Raw genomic sequence first — 17002 nt, 5'->3', positions numbered from 1 at the left:
GCCCCAAATAACCTATTCTATAATTTGCCTTGGTTATGGTGTTTTATTAGCTCAAGAGAAACCCTAACTAGGACAGGTGGAGACTGCAGGTCCTGCTGGCAGCTCTGCCGTGGTCTGCATGAAAGGATGCAGAGAGCATGCGCATTGGTGACTGCCAGGCTCCTCATTCTGTGAATGCGCCTTCTTGCTGTAGCCAGGCAACCTTCCACACACTGCTCTTCTGACCTGTCCACTATCAGCAAAAGAGTAAAGATGATGAAACTACTTCCAAAGCAGGGTCATTAGAATGAGGCTACCTCAAGACACACATAAAAGGTGAACAAACACTCTCCGCAGCTAATAATAGTTCATTCCAGACTCGGGGCTACATTTAGTAGCTATTTTTCTCCACTCTCACCCCCTCAATTATAACTCTGTCTCTCTATTTCCTCACCTCCAGTTTTAGTGAAGCTATGTTTTAGGCTGCATTTAAATTTTAGCTTCGATTAGCTAGATGTTATTTCTCTTCTCTCCCTACAGTCTTGTGCCCATTGGCCAACCTCTTCCCACCCCCTTTCCCCCGTGCCTCCCCAGCCTCTAGTAACTGTATCAGGCTTTTTCTTTGGGCCACCAACCAGCTTCCAAATCATGACGCGGAGACTTACTATTAGTTTTGAATGCTCAGCCTAGCTTAGGCTTATTTCTAGCTAGGTCTTTTAACTTAAATTAACCTGCTTCTCTTTATCTACCTTTTGCCTCAAAGCTTTTTACCTTTCTTCTGTTTATCTTACTTTCACTGCTTCTCTGTATCTGGTTGGCAGATGCCTGGCTTCTGGCTCCGGTGTGTCCCTGTGTCCCTGTGTCCCTCCATCTCTCCTTTCTACCACCTGATAAACAAGAACTTTCTCCTCCTATTTATTCTTTCTGCCCACCAACCCTGCCTATTCCTCTCCTGCCTAGCTATTGGCCGGTCAGCTTTTTATTAGACCAATCGGGTGCCTTAGGCAGGCAAGGGGAAACAAATGCAACACATCTTTATATAGTTAAACAAATGCAGCATAAACCAATTTTAACACACATTTACACAGTTAAAGTAATATTCTTCAGCCTAAACAAATGTAATACATCTTTGCCTAGTTAAAATAATATTCTGTAACAAGTAATCATGATTCTTCATCTTTCTTTTTTCTTTTTCCTTCCTTCCTTCCTTCCTTCCTTCCTTCCTTCCTTCCTTCCTTCCTTCCTTCCTTCCTTCCTTCCTTTCTTCATTCCTTTCTTTCTTTTTTGAGACAGGGTTTCTCTGTGTAGCCCTGGCTGTCCTGGAACTCACTCTGTAGAGTAGGCTGGCCTTCAACTCATAGAGATATCTGTTTCTAAGAGACTTTATTTATTTATTTTGAGACAAGCTTTCTCTGTGTATCTGGCCATCCTGGAACTTGTTCTGTAGACCAGACTGGCCTTTAGCTCAGATCTGTCTGCTTCTGCCTCTGGAGTGATGAAATCAAAGGTGTGCACCACCACTGCCCGAGGCTCTAAGAGACTTCCATTAGATTCCACATGAGTGAGACCACGCAGTACTTATCTTACTGCATCTTATTTTATGTAGCACAGTGATCTCCAGGTGTATCATGCTGCAGATGTCAGAATTCATCTTTTTATTTTCATTTTATTTTATTTATGAACATGGGCATTTTACCTGTAAGAATGTCTGTGCATCAAAGTGCAGTCCTGCAATGCCAGTAAGGGGTGTTGGATCTCCTAGGACTGGAGTAACAGACAGTTATGAGCTATTTAATGTGGGTGTTGGGATTGAACCCAGGTCCTCTACAAAAGCAAGAAATGCTCTTAACCACTGAACTATCCTGCCCCAAATTCCATCCTTTATTGTGGAGGCCCACAAAGGTTTCCTAGTGAAATCTGGGCTTGCTTTCCACAGCAGGGCTGCATTAGGGGATTGCTTGACCACATGTGTAGTTACCAGGTGATTGGAAAGGGTCTGCACTTGGCTGAGGTAGGGGGAGATCTTTTGCTCCACCCGTTGGCATTCCTATATATAGCCCTTTAGAAGAGACAGAATGGTCTGGTGGATAAGGATCTGGGCTCTCTCAAGGCTATTCTGTGTTTCTGTTTCTCTCCCCTCTACCCTTCTATCTAAATCTCTTATCCCTCACTCCCCAAGAGTACCCTGAGGTAAAATGTGGGAGCCAGTCTCCCAGCTGGCCTCCCACACTTCATATGAACCAACCAATAGTATTCCACTTTTATGGATATGTACCATGTTTTTAAAGTAATTTTATCTATTGATAGACATCTAGGTTTGAGTCTTGGCTGTTGTGAACAGTGCAGCAATAAATCTGAACATCCAGGTAGCTTTTCAGCATGTAAATAAATACTCAGTAGTAAGAATGCTGGATCAACCAGGGGGTGGTGGCCCATGTCTTTAATCCCAGTACTCAGGAGGCAGAGTCAGGTGGACATCTGAATTCGAGGCCAGCCCTGTCTACAGAGTGAGTTCCAGGACAGTGAGAAACCCTGTCTTCAAACAAAACAAAACAAGACAAAAAGGATGCTGGCTCATACAGCAGTAGCCTTTTTACCTTTCTGAGGGACACCACTCTGTTTCCCACAAGAACAGTACTAATTTCCATCTTCCCTAGTAGTGTGTGTGGGCTCCCTTTCCTCTGCAGCCTTGCCAGCCCTTGCTACCTGTCATGTTTGTGACAACCATTCTTGCTGAAGTAAGCCATACACCATTGTGGTTTTGAATTGCATTTCTCTCAGCACTTTGGAGCATTCTCTCACAAGGCTTTGGATTGTTTGTGTATCTTTTTAGAAAAGTCCATTCAGGTCTTTTGCCCCATGATTAAATCAGGTTCTTTCTTTCTCTTAGGTCCCTTTCTTTTCCTCATATATTCTAGTTGTCAACTTCTTACCACACATGTATTTCCATTGGCTGTGGGTCACTCTTGACTCTGTGGACCTTTTCCTTTGCTTTGTAGAAGTTCTGCAGCCCCATTTGTCTGTTTCCTTGTGATGCCTAAGCTCTCAAAATCGTCTTTGTCCACATCCATGTCCTAAAGCATTTCCTCTATGTTCTGGTGGTTGAATAGATCTAGGTCTTACACTCAGCTCATTGATCCTTTAGTTCATTTTGGTAGCTGGTAAGAAACAGGTACCTGTGCATATCCAGTTTCCCCAGCAGTTTGTCGAAGGGACCTTCCTTTCACACCTGTATGTTCTTGGTTAATCTTCACTGTGATAAGAATCAGCTAGAGGACACACCTCTGGGCATGTGTGTGAGAGTATCTCCAGAGAAATTTGACAGAGTAAAGACTTGTCCTAAGGTGTGAGGTAGCATCCCATGGTCTATAAACTCTAACTGAATAAAAGACTAGGAGGAGAGCCTGCTGAGTGCCAGCATTTGTCTCTCTTTGTTTCTTGATCTGTCCAGATGTTAGCAAGCAGCCCCATACTCCCCCTGCTGCTGTCATCAGCTGCTCCTTTCTCTCCATGATGAGCTGTAACTCCTTAAACCCACCAAAATAAAATGCCACACCAGCGAGAAAGTACCAAACACAATAGTGTCACTCTGGGAGCCAGACCTTGGGCAGCATTGATGAACAGGTCTGGAGTTGACTGTTACCTTCTCCACCATATTTCAGATGCCACCTAGAGATACTAAATCTCGACTCTCTTGTTCTGTATCCATTTGGACTGGTTATAAAGTAGGGACCAAAGATGACAGCAGGATGGGGGTGTCCCCCCATCACCAGAATGCCCTTGTCCCAACTTCCCATTGATAATGGTGTTCCAAACCCAAGTATAGAACACCAGCTGCCATGTGTTCCCATTAAGGCATTCTAAGAAGGTCTCTTGAGTGCTATTCTGTGTTCCACCCCCTTCTTCTTTGGTAAATAATTCCATCTAGTTATTCAGAGATGGTTCTGATTAGCCTGCTCTTCTTGGTCATAGCACTTGGACATATGCTGCTACCTGTGTCTTATTCTTGATGGCATCTCAACGAGGGTGGTAGAGGACCTTTCGCCAAGGATGTAAGATTCAGCTAGCCTCTGGCAGCCTCCATACGCACAGCAGTCCCCATTGGGTGAGTCCATAGCTTCTCAAGTGTGCCCAGGGCGGGTGGTCTTCCTTGTCTCATCTTCTCTGGCCTGTGAGATGCTTGGGTCATCCCTGCCCATGAAAACACCCACAGGAAAGAAGGTGACTGGCAAGAGGCACTGTCACCCCCCTTATCTTTTCATCTCTGGGGGATCCTGCTTTTCAGTTCTTGATGGAGGCCCACCTTGCTCTCTCTGGGGGATCCTGCTTTTCAGTTCTTCATGGAGGCCCACCTTGCTCTCTCTGGGTAAAGCAACCACCGGTCATTCTGCCACATTTCTTTCCTGTAGTGGAGGATGTCTGTTATCAGTAGCTCTAGGTGTTGATTGGCACACAACTCACCCTGTCAATTCACACTTAAACTCCAGAATAGGACTTGCTCTTCCTTATCTTCGGAATCTTCATCGCTTGCAGCGGTACCTGACATGTAATCTATGCTTGTAAATGAAAGAAGGAATAGAGGAGGCGGGCGGTGGTGGCACCTGCGCTCCCAGAACTCAGGAGGCAGAGGCAGGAGGATCTCTGTGAGTTCAAAGTCAGCCTGGTTTACACAGTGAGTTCCAGAACAGCCAGGGCTACAAAGAGAAACCCTATCTACAAACAAACAAACAAACAAACAAACCAACAAAATACACAAATGAAAAGAACACACAGAAGGGAAGAAAACAGGCCCTGGAGGGCTCATCTTCCATTTATGTGTATTCTCTATTCCGAATGTGAGAGGCTTTCCTTCACCTTAAACCTCGGCATCCAGTCTGTGGCTGAACCCTATTCAAACCACATCTCAGATAGACCCTGGAGCCTAAGCCAAATGTGTAGGCTTTAGGGAATGTATATGGGAATTCTGGATGCATTTTCCTTACTTAATGGTCGAAGGAAATCAGTTTCTTTCAACTGATTCCACACAGATTTACCCAGACCCCAGAATGTAGTACTCTGCCCTGTAGGGTATAAAAGTCAGGGGCAGAAATAAAGCACACAGTCCAGAGCAAGGCTGAGTTATGCATTCACAAGAGCACCGTGGACTCCCTGTGACACATCTATTTATTTAAATGACATCAGAAGATGGCAGAATGTTGAAGCAAGAAGTGCACATTATTTATTCCATACCGAGGAAGTGGCATTGAAACACTGTTACTTTTTTTAAAAAAACATTTTCCTTATTAGAATCCATTGAATTAGTGAAATAAGCTTTGCCAAGTGCCAATTCTGCCTTAATTGGTCCCACTGGCTCCCATCTCTGATTAGCTTTGTCCCAGGGGTTCCTATGGTGCTATTTATGTTCCCGGTTGACAATATGGGTGACTCTAAAGCTGACCATGGTGCCAGCTTCCCAGGCATCTACGAGTACCCGGGGAGATGGCTGTGGGAAGATAGAGGTCATACTTCTGTTCATGCGTTCAGTCTCAGGCTTTGCTCTGCCTGGATGCCCATTGTGGAATAGCAAGAGGAACTGGCCGTATGGACCCCTTGGAGCCCTCGCTGCCTTTAGGCATGAATCACCCACACAACTTTGATTTGTGGTAGCTACCACTTGGTTTCTCTAATCCTTGTTTTCTGACCCACAGCGACCCCAAGGGTCCCTCCAACTCTGCTACCTGGGGTCCTGTGACTCTTTGAAGGGTATCTCATCTGCTGCTAAGGGTCCCTGCTCCAAGCAGAGACAATGGGTGGCTGCTTGGCTGAGGAATGCAAGGCTGACTCAGTCCCAGTCCAGTCATTCCCGGGCTCCTGAGGATCCCCTTGAGCCTTTCTCCTCTTTTGCTGACCCTGGGAAATCTTCTTCCCCTCCCCCATTTCATTTTCTGAAGCCTCAGACTCCTTGCAATGAGATGGAAAAGGCAAAGTTTTCTTTAAAAAAAAAAAAAAAAAAGGCTGTTTGGCATGTCAGTAACATCATTGACAACAGTATTAACAACATCTTACATTTTAGGGCTTTGCTCAGTACTTTACAGAGCTTTTAGGTGTAGCATTTTATTAACCATCTGGAGCCCCTGCCCTCTTTGGTGAATCCAAAAGGGATCTTCTATCTCCTGACCCTGCTTAGGGGGTAACAGAGCAGACGGACTCTTCTACATGTGTACATCCCCACACAGACATTAAACCATACTTTTCAGAGTGTGAATGGATTGACCTCTTCCTGTGCATGGAGTTTTCCTGGTCCTAGAACCTGGCTACTCTCAAGGACAAAGTTTCTAAATTTCCGTTTTAGAGAAACTTCATTTGGGGGATGATTTTCCTGATGGTCTTGGTGATTGGCACCTTGTAAAGTCAGGTCTTTCAAAGCTGAGAAGGCTCTGAAGCCATACTTGGTGGAAACAGAACCTGGCCCTTCCTGTCCTTGGCTGACTGCAGCTGGATTCAGAGATGAACACAGGCTGAATGGAAGAGGGACGTGCCGAGGTCCTTGTGGCCAGAGAGAGAAAGCTTACAGCCCAGCATCTCCTCCCAGCGCTAGGGGGGTTGGGGATGGAATAAGGATCAGGCCCATTTGTTGGGGATGAGTTGGCTGGAGGGACAGGAGGGGTGGAAGGGGACACTGGGCACATCCCAGGACACCTCTCCCAGAACTGAATTCCTGAGCGATCACGGAGACTTTGAGATTAGTGTGTGCCAACCACAAAGTGAACTACTAGGAGCCCCGAGGCCATTCTGAGGGATAAAGTCTGCTTTCCCATCCACACACACACGTCTCTGGCTCCCCATTTTATCCTATCCTGCTACTGGTCTGATCACACCAAGTCTCTGGCTCTCTGGGGCCTAGCCATGTGGCTTGTGTGTGTGTGTGTGTGTGTGTGTGTGTGTGTGTGTGTGTGTGTGTGTGTGTGGCTGCCTTCACATTTCCCATTTCTTGTGGCCCTACAGGGTCATTCCACTTTGCTGCCACCAATGGGCTCTGGCTGCTCACCAAACATTCCAGGATTTTTCCCATTTTACCGTTTTTTAGTGGGTCATTTCCTGTACTGCTCAACTCCTCACCTATATATCTCAAGCAATTACTGCTTTTTGACCTTTTGGCCAAAATCAGTGTCGTACAACCAAGCAGCTGTCCATTTAGTCACCATTCATGGCTCCAGACTGTAGGATCCTTAAAGGCACAGTGTGTTTCCTTCCTAAAAGAAGTAGTGTGGTATAGTGGTTAAGTGAGCAAATTCTGGATTCTGACAACCTGGGCTCAAACCTTTGCTCCTATAACTTTTTTAGGAATCTCCTTTTAGGTAAGATCCTTAGTTTCTCCATCTCAGCTTACTATATTATAAAGTAGGTTAGTAATGGTTTTACATAGAGCTGTCTGAGAATTAAATGGATACATGCATATAAATAAATAAATACATGGGCCACAACTGCAGTGACATCTGAATGTATTGTAGTGAGAACTGCCTAAATCTAACTATGAACATTTTCAACACACCCATCATGACGTACACTCCCTGGAACACAATGCACACTCATATGCTTGTTCAAAAGTGGTTTCTCTAGCACATTCCTTCACTCTCTTTCCCAGTCTTCCACTTGCCTTGTGTTCCTCTACTTCCTCTTTTCTCTCTCCCTTCTTTAGAGTTTTTGGCCTACCATCAGTCCTCACAGAGTAGCTGAGCTCCTCAGGGGACCCTCAGAACAGGAAGGTCCCCACACTCTCCTCGAGACTACAGCATCGGAGGCTCTTGGGAAAGGATGGATGAGCAGAGCCAGGGGGTTGGTGTGAGCAGCGGAGATGCTGGTCACATGGGCTAAATGAGGAGGGCTGTGAGGGAGGGAATGAGGGTGGGGGAAAGATGTGGGAGATCAAAATGCCCTTCCAGAACATTCTGAAGCTGGACTACAGTGCTTGCTATTATTGTCTGAGTCCCTGTCTCTAGAAACTTCCTAGATACGAATGAGGCAGAAGGGAGACTTGAACAAAAACAGAGCAAAGAGAAAAGGCAGCTGGAAAAACATCTGCTTTCTTTTTGTTGACAGGTCTTTTTGCTGCCTGTCTCCGGTGTCCACTCATTCTAGAGGGGAATCTAGTTGAGTCTGTGCTCCAGGCCAGGTTCCCCCACTTATCAGAGGATGGCATAAGGCAAGTGATGGAGGCTGAGAGGGGCTAGGTGTCTTCAGTTAAGAAATGGGGTTCACTGCACCAGACAAGTAGGGGTTGAATAAAGTGGGTTTCCAGATATGTGCTGGACAGTGTTGTTCTTAGCCAGTGAGAAGGTTGCTTGGAGGGCCAGATGCCAGAGGCCTGCCTGTTGGGCATCCATGAAGACATGACTCCCTGTCCTGTTCTTGGGTAGTCCTGGTGCCTGCTCTCTGGTATTGTACTCCAGTAAAACTGGCTGGAAGGAAGACTTGTAAGGGACGGCCAGTGCCCGGGGAGATGTTGTAGCTCGCTCTTTCCCTGTCCCATCTCAAGAGGACATGCTTCCTGGGGAGGGGCAGGAAAAGAGCAGCTGTTTGCAAATTTGGCAGAACAGACCCGGCTTGCTCAGCAAAACCAGCGTCAACTCCCTCAAGGAGACCAGGGCTGGCCAAGAAGGCAGGCCTCCCCATGGGCTCACGCCCAGCAGGGGCCTGGGTCAGATGGTGGGCAAGGGGCAGCTCTGACTGTCACAAGGCTTTTGGGGCCCAGCAGCTTTTTGGAAGCAAGAAGCACATTGGGCTTAGACAGCCAGAACTGTGAGAAGCTCGCTACTTGCCAGGAAGAGGGAAAAAGAGGGGTAAAGACCACAGAGAAACAAAGAACATTTCCCCTTCTCTCTCCCTTCCCCCAGCTCAGGAAATAGCTCTCAGTTTTGCTGACTCGAAAGAGCTGCATACACACAAAATTCCCTCTTCTTGCCTCAGACAGGCTATCGTTTCTCTATTCTTACCCTTTTGTTTAAAACATTTTTTATTAGTCTTATTTTGTCTTAAAATTTTAAACAGTTGTTTATAAAAACACAACAAATACACAACACAAAACAAAACTCGGTAAAAATAACACACTGTATAGTACATATACTCAGACCGTGTGATATATTTATATAATAAAAGATGAAAATAGTCACTTTCCATAATAAAAATAAGTTCTATTTTTTGTTTATTTTACAATATACTTAATATTCTCTCTTTTGCCTCTTCCTCTCCAGCTTTCTCTCCTTCATTCTGAATCTCAAAGAGGTTCCGTGTGGCTGTCCCCAGCCCGGCGAGCTGGAGTCTGAGAGGTGGCGGGTGGTTGGGGAGGTGGCAGAGGGGGCTCAGGAACATGCGCGGCAGCCACATTCCAAGTGTCTCTCCACCTCCTCCACGAACGAGGAGCCGTCCGTGCACTGGAAGACGTATTTCCGCCGCTTGCTGCGGATGGGCTGGCAGCACTGGCTCCCGCAGCCCCCACGGCACTCCATGATGGGCACCTTGGAGGCCGTGGCACAGGAGGCATAATCTTTCTGACGGCGGATGGCTTCGCGGACTATCTCCCCCAAACATGGATTCTCTGAAGAGGGCAGAGAGGTAATGTTAGGGGCGTTGGTGGGGAAGGGGTGTGGCATGATCATTGGGTGGGTGGTTCCCTGGTTGGCTACCAGGGGACACTTGTGACCTGAAGATACACATACTTATTTACTAGTTCCTCATCTGCCTACTTATCTACCCTTCCTCCCTCCCTCCCCAAATGTGGTGTGCTTTTACTATGCCAGGCTCTACTCAAGGACAATCATGCCCCTTGGATATTCTGGCGGCAGGAGTGGCCTTGGCCTTTTCCATCCTCCAAAGGGCCAGCAACTGGTAAACAGTGGCTAAAACCTGTTACCAGACAGATGCTCAAATCCTAACATTGGAGACATCTGAATTCACTTGAGACTTTGGATTTCTGGCTTCTTTGAAACTGGGAGGTCTGTGGAGCTGAGCTTGCTTCCCCATGTTGCCATGGTGGGCAGGGTGCTCAGGGCTTTGACGGGGCAGTGGAGCTCCAGTTGGTCCCAGGCTGGCCCTATCACTCCCAGTAGTCTGTCTCCCTCGGTCTAGAGCCTGGACACCAATTCTACCAACACTGAAGTCAATCTGCTTGTAATGAGAAACCGAGGCAGACAGAAGCTGTTAAGGGGCATGTTTCCACAAGAGCACAGGGAAGTAAGTTGACCTGGTCCAGGGGCCAGGAGGCTTCTGGGGAAGTGACCAGGAGATGAGATCTGGAAAAGATGCTCAGGAGGTAAAGGCCCTTCAGGATGTTTCTGGAAGTCCTGGAAACCACAGGGGAGCAGTAAAGAGGACCCCTGTGTGTGCTGGAATGTTCACCTCTGACCCTGCTCTTCGCCTCCAGCCCCTACTTCCTCCCCACACGGACAGGACATTTGGAGGAGGCGCTGGGAAAGGAGAACAGACTCTGCAGCCTCACGGTCATGGCAAATCACTTGTTATCCTGTGCCTCAGTTTCCCTGCCTGGAAAATCATGACACATATACCCATTCTCCTCAGTGATCCACACCCTTTTGTGAGCAGCAGAGGCGACTGAAGAAGAAAATGCATCAGAGCTTTTTAAAAGGTTTTGTATTTCAATGTGATGCACAGGCGCTGAATTCACCTGCAAAAATCCTTTAAAATTTAAAAGGGCTTTAAAAGGATTCGGAAAGAGTAGAGTGATGATGGGTGTGTGGGTGTGCATGTGTGTGTCATGTAGGGGCACACGCATGGCAACATTAACAGTTGGGATGAAGGGAACAGGAGAGGTGCTTATGCCACCCTGACATGGCTGAGTCTAAAATTAGTTCAGATTTAAAACATGAACAGGCTTAGTTAACGGCGTTTCATGCAGACGGGAAATCTAAGAGTCCCCGAGTGACAGGGTGCGGCCTGGATGTGGAAGAAAAGCCCCCAAGGGACAGTGCCAAGCAAGGGCTCTCGCTTCTGTGGTCGTCAGGGACCTTGACTCCTGCTGTTTCCCCACTCCCCGCCTCCTTCCCTTCTCTCCCCCTCTTTGCTCTCCCATGCATTCCTCTGTCCAGGTGTGAGGGCAATGCTGGTTTTGGAGAACGAGTTGGAGCTCTCCAGTTTCCTGAACTGGTTTGGGAGGATTTGTATCATGCCTCTTTAAATGTACGGTAGAAAGCATTAGTGAACTCATGAGGTCCTGGAATTTGGACTGAAGACTTTCCCCCTTCCTTCCCCTCCCTCTTCCACCCCTTCCCCTCCCCCTCTCTGTCTCTGTCTCTCTGTCTCTCTGTCTCTCTGTCTCTCTCTCTGTGTGTGTGTGTGTGTGTGTGTGTGTGTGTGTGTGTGTGTGTGTGTCTGAATGAGGTCTCACACAGCTCAGGCTGGTCTCTGGATGAGCTTGGATTTCTGGTCCCCTTCCTCTCAAGTTTAGGACTTACAGGACTTAAGCACCCTTTCATTTAATGATGGAAGATTTTTTTAAAGATAAAAATCTTTTATTTATGAATATGTGTGTTATGCCATGTGTATGCTTGCCCGCATACACAGAGGCCATAAGTGGCCATCAGATTTCCTGTAGCTGGAGTTACAGGTAGTTGTGTGAGCCTCAGGTGGATGTGGGTGCGAGGAATCACACTTGGGTCCTCTGGAAGAGCAGGAAGTGCTCTTAACTGCTCAGCCATCTCTCCAGTCCTGACGACGAAAGGCTTATTACTGATTCAGTTTCTCATAATGTCTCTTTTGTCATCTCGGATTTTGAATCCTCTCTCTGCCTTTCATAGCCTACCTAAAGATTTGTCCATTTTGTTGATCTTTTAGAGACCCAACTGCTGATCACGCTCAGCTTCCTGTTGGTCCCCGGCGGGCACGGTGTGGCATGGGCTATGGGCTAGTCTGCTGGGTCAGGGCTCAAGGAGCTGGTGTGGAACTGCAGCCATCCAAGTGAGTGTGGTGGAGTGTTGGTGAAGCCTTGGCATGGGCAGGTGTGGCATCTGCTGCCCCTGGAGGGGGACACACTGCAGTAGCAGCAGCAGCAGCAGCTCTGGGGGGCTTGCACTAGAAGCTTGGGTCACGGCAGGGTGAAGGTCAGGGTACGGGCCCCTCTGAAGCAGTACAGCCATGTAAACTCTAGACAGTTCGTCAACTGGGCTCCTAGCCAGAGAGGATGCAGGACCATCCAGCAGCCAATATTATAGACGTCCAGCCCAGGTTTCTGTGGTGTGCCAAGAGCCTACTGCCTACCTCTGCCTATAAAGAGAAACTCTCTCTTAGCTCTGAGTCAGTGCCAATCAAGGAGGTGGGGTAGCAGGAGGGTGCTCCCCTCCCTCTGCATGCTGCCATCTTGGGGTTCTGTAGCCCACAGGGCCTCCTCACCCTTGCTGTACTCAAGCATTCTCCATTAGACAGTATAGTAAAAACGCTGCTGTTTCTTGTTGGGCCATTTTGCTTGTGCTGGGCACTCTAGATGGCTTGTTAGCCTCTTCAGGAATGTCACTCAAGAATTTTTTTTTTTTTTTGAGACAGGGTTTCTATGCGTAGCTTTGGTGCCTGTCCTGGAACTCACTCTGTAGACCAAGCTGGCCTCCAACTTACAGAGATCCTCCTGGCTCTGCCTCCCAAGTGCTGGGATTAAAGGAGTGTGCCACCGCTGCCCGGCTGTCACTCAAGAATCTTAATGTTGAATTCTCATCCACCATAATATTACTTAGTATTTACAATAAACCAGTGCAGTTATTTTGGATGGGGAATTACGACCCAGAGAGAACTGTCTTGCTCAAGGACACAGATTTTTCTGTTCATGACAACAGTGTTGCTTCTGACCTTTAAGAGTACTAACTTGGGGCCATAAAGATGGTTCAGCAGTTCAGAGTGCTTACAGCTCTTCTAGAGGACCTGAGAACTTGAGTTCCGTTTCTAGCACCCAGATAGCTCATAACCACCTGTAACTCCAGTTCCAGGGGATCTGATGCCCTCTTCTGGCCTCCATGGGCACTGCACTCACATGGCATACATTCATGTTCTCGTTCTCTCTCTCTCTCTCTCTCTCTCTCTCTCTCTCTCTCTCTCTCTCTCTCTCTCTCACACACACACACACACACACACACACACACACACAGAGGAAAAAAAATAAAAAAAACTCTCAAAAAAAAAATCCCAACCTAGATTTTTCACAAAGTTAGGTCATACATTTCAGCTCCCCAACTCTTAGCATATTCTTAGGTACTACATACTCTACATGGCATATATTCATCTGAGAAACCCTGCAAGGTAGCATGACAGCAAGCCAGTGCCCATAACGACCCCATCACCTGCTACATCCTCTATGTAGTAGCCTTCTTTAGTGATGTACCTTAGCAAGGTAAGTGATAGAATAGTCTGGAAATGGTGGAACAAGTTACTTCTCTGGCCAGGTCACTTAAGACACCATGCATGGCTCCCTCCTTGCTATCAGATGGTTCGCTGGGGGGGGGAGGGAATCAGCGGTTTTGACCCGTTTCTTTCATAGGCCCTTCATCCCACAAGGACAGTAGACTCACCTTGCTCACAGTGATTGCCACTGAAGCCAGGCTGGCACAGGCAGTAGGGCTCCCCTTGATCTGAGATGTGGCATTGCCCATGGTGGCACTTGAAGGCTGAGCAGGCGCTGGCAGAGTCATTCTTGTGGTCACACAAGGCTCCTCCATAGCCCTCTGCACACTTGCACATGTATGTGCTGCCCATCGCCACACATTTCCCATGGCTGCAGCTGGGGGCAGGGGGGAGAGGAGACCAGAGTTAGTGTTGCCAGCGGCTTCCTCTGTCCTTCCAGGCCGAGGACCCAGAGCTCCGGGACCTTGTGTTGGGTATGGTCCTCCTTCTAAGCATCTAAGCACCTCACGCCAACCCCACATAGCTGGAAGCCCACGTGCCCCAGCGAATATCCACTGCCAGCTCTGACCAGACGAGGCCAGTCTCCTGGCTGTTTCCTATCAAGACATCAGTCTTCAGTGTCAATCCACAGCCCAACAGACTTGAAGCTTTCTGTCATGACTAAAAATAATTATTGTGTTTTTTTAAAACAGGGTCTCATTGTGCAGCTTGGGTTGGTCTGGAACTCACTCTGTAGCCCAGGCTGGCCTTGAACTCACAGAGATCCACCTGCCTCTGCCTCCCGAGTGCTGGGATTAAAGGCGTGCGCCACCACTGCCTGGCTCGCTCCTTCCTTCTTGATCAAGACTATTATTTCCCTACTTGTTCAGCCAGCCAGATTACCACTCTTGAGTCTAGTATTCTATCTTGCCAATCACAGTTTCTAGGAATACTGGCTCTCTTGCATCGAGTATAAGGCCCTGCACACAGTAGGCCCGTGTTGAATGAAAAATGAATGACTGAACCATTAAATGTGATTCAGATGTGCACTGCTATGTAGACATTGGAATTCCTCTCTCAAGAGAGGCTCTTTTGGCCACACAGAGGCAGTGCCGAATCCTACAGTGGCCTTCACAGGTCCTAAGGGCTGCCTGGCAGAGAAAGCCCCCCTTACGCTAATGCTTTCAATCCAGGCCTGCTGCTTGGATGAAGGAGCCTCCCTGCTTGTGGCATTTTAAGCAGTGTGCCACCCACAGTAGGCCCACAATTCCCCCAGTATCCATCAGTGCCCATTCCTTAGATGTGGGGCAGGGCAACTTGTAAACTCAGAGCCTAGTGCTCTTAGGACACTCACCTGTGACCAAGGCAGGGGTCACGGGCTTCCTGATCACACAGTGGACCGGTCCATCCTGGGTGGCACTCACACACGACATTGTCCTTCTCCACAGCGCGGCACAGGCCATGCCGGCACACAGTGCAGGACTTGCAGCCAGGAGAGACCCCCAGGGACTGAGGTGGGAGGGCCTTGAAATCCTGCAGTTCGTTGTTGATGCGTACCTCGTGGATACAGCCGTGGAAGCCGCCCAGCGGCCTGTCTGCACCCTGGCGTAAGGCTGAGAGGCCCGTGGAGGTGGGGATGCCTGTGGGAGGAAACCAGGACAGCCTGAAGATACTCCCTTGCCCCACCCCTCACCCCCTTAGCCTTGAAAGTGAGAACACACACAGCACATGCTTACAGTTACCATTCAGAGCTCTGGGCCTCTGTTGTTCAAACTGAGCTAACGGGTCAGAGACCAGGTCTTCTCCTCACAGGGAAGAGTAGGTGCTCTAGTGCTGTTAAAACTCAACTAACCAGTATTTAATTTCAGAAAAAAAAAAAATCCTACAGAAGTCTGTATTTTGCACTTTCAAAGGAGAAATGAGAGGACCAGTCATCTATTGCCACACAGTCCCATCGGCTTAACCGAGGCCACCTGCTGTGGGATGTCCTGTATGCTGTAAATATATGTTGCTATGATTGATTGATAAATAAAACACCGATTGGCCAGTAGCCAGGCAGGAAGTATAGGCGGGACTAGCAGAGAGGAGAATTGGGGGAACAGGAAGGCGGAGTGAGGGAGACGCTGCCAGCTGCCATGATGAGGAGCAGGATGTAAAGTACTGGTAAGCTATGAGCCATGTGGCAAGGTATAGATTACTAGAAATGGGTTAATTTAAGATAGAAGAACTAGATAGCAAGAAGCCTGCCACAGCCATACAGTTTGTAAGCAATATCAGTCTCTGTGTGTTTACTCGGTTGGGTCTGAGCGGCTGCAGGCCTGGCGGGTGAGAGAGATTTGTCCTGACCGTGGGCCAGGCAGGACTGGTGAAAACTCCGGCTACACCCACCCTTATGTATGGCCTGGGTGGAGGAACACCAGACCACTCTGCTGCCCCACCAGGTTGAGGTGCCCTCGCTCTAGTTCCCGTTTAAAAACCCGCAGTAAAGGAGCTGCATTCTGGGAGAGAAGATGTGGTTGGGGGTGGGGGCAGCTTGCATCAGTGGAAGTCTGGGGTTCAAGGTTTCCAGGCTATTTGCTATCCTTTGTGCTGTGCTGACGTCTCTCTCGGGGCCTTCAGCAGACTACTGGTAAAGGCCTGACTTTGTTTTCAGTGGCATCTGGTCTGTGATTTCTCTCTTCTCTTACTGTTGGGCCCATGGCTTAACTGTGTGAACGCTTAGCATACACACAGCCCCGGGTTCGATCCCCAGCACTGGGCACACTGGGCATGGCGGCACTTCCTGCCATCCCAGCACTCAGTAGGTAGAGGTGGGAGTATTAGAAGTTCAAGGTTATCCTTGGCTACAGATGAAGTCTGAGGCCAGCCTGGGCTACATGAGACCCTGTCTCAAGAATAAAATAAAACAAAGCTCTTACTCTCCTCCTTCCATGCTAATTCCTATCCAGACCCCATGTTGGCTGCCCAGTTTTGTTGTGGCCACAGCGGAGCAGGTGCAGGGGAGGGAAGCGACACTCTTCCTTGTGGAGAATCTGTGTCCTGAGGTGAGTCTGGACCAGGAGCACTCTGTGTCCCCTGCATCTGGGTGGCCTGTTCTAAGTGCAAGTTCCTGGGTGCGTGCCAGCCCTCGGCAAGGGACATCTGGGCTGAAACCTTAGGAGTCTGCATTTGAACAAACTCCTTGGTAGCTGCATGAATACATGCGTCTCTGGGGGTACAACCCAGGGTGTCGCTTGCTCAAACTAGGGAAGCACTCTATCACTGAGTCCCAATCCGAACCCCCTGCTCTGATGTTAGTTTTTCTTTTCTACATATATAATTCTTCAAGACCCACCAGCCTAGGGGCTTCATTTCTGGTCTAGGCGGCTGGTGGCGGTGGTTCGCCATTTTGGCCTTTGTACAATCTTGACCTCAGTGTGGCCCTTCTTGTCATGTCCAAGAGGTGGTAGGGCAGAGGTACTGGCCCGAAGCTGGCAAACTGCAGCAGAGCCTGGGCACCCTTCCACCTGCTCCTCCTTAGCTCTCCTCCCCTCCCCGCACACCTGCTATTCCCACAGAGGCCCACCCTTTTTCCTTTATAAACATCTGTCCAGAGTCTGTTCCCCATGGCTGGGTTAGTGCCTGGCCATCCTTTCAGCAACCGGTTTTGTGATCACCTCCTCCAGGA

The 17002-nt window shown here is 48.4% G+C and overlaps 1 protein-coding gene across 1 annotated transcript in view; it reads right to left on the bottom strand.

Moving 5' to 3' along the window:
- Positions 1–9070: 9070 nt before the first annotated feature.
- Slit3 (slit guidance ligand 3) overlaps positions 9071–17002 on the bottom strand; it is a 595100-nt gene continuing 587168 nt past the window's right edge. The window contains exons 34-36 of the mRNA XM_016005185.3: positions 14690–14975; positions 13524–13732; positions 9071–9553 (exon numbers count right to left, since the gene is read on the bottom strand). Coding sequence (XP_015860671.2) covers positions 9318–9553; positions 13524–13732; positions 14690–14975 — 731 coding nt within the window. The 3' untranslated portion in view covers positions 9071–9317. The remainder of the gene's footprint in view (positions 9554–13523; positions 13733–14689; positions 14976–17002) is intronic.

This window comes from Peromyscus maniculatus, chromosome 8 (genome assembly GCF_049852395.1).
Source record: "Peromyscus maniculatus bairdii isolate BWxNUB_F1_BW_parent chromosome 8, HU_Pman_BW_mat_3.1, whole genome shotgun sequence".
NCBI classification, from domain to species: Eukaryota; Metazoa; Chordata; class Mammalia; order Rodentia; family Cricetidae; genus Peromyscus; species Peromyscus maniculatus.
Note: the sequence above shows the minus strand (reverse complement) of the source record. Positions and strands in the feature narration are given on the sequence as shown.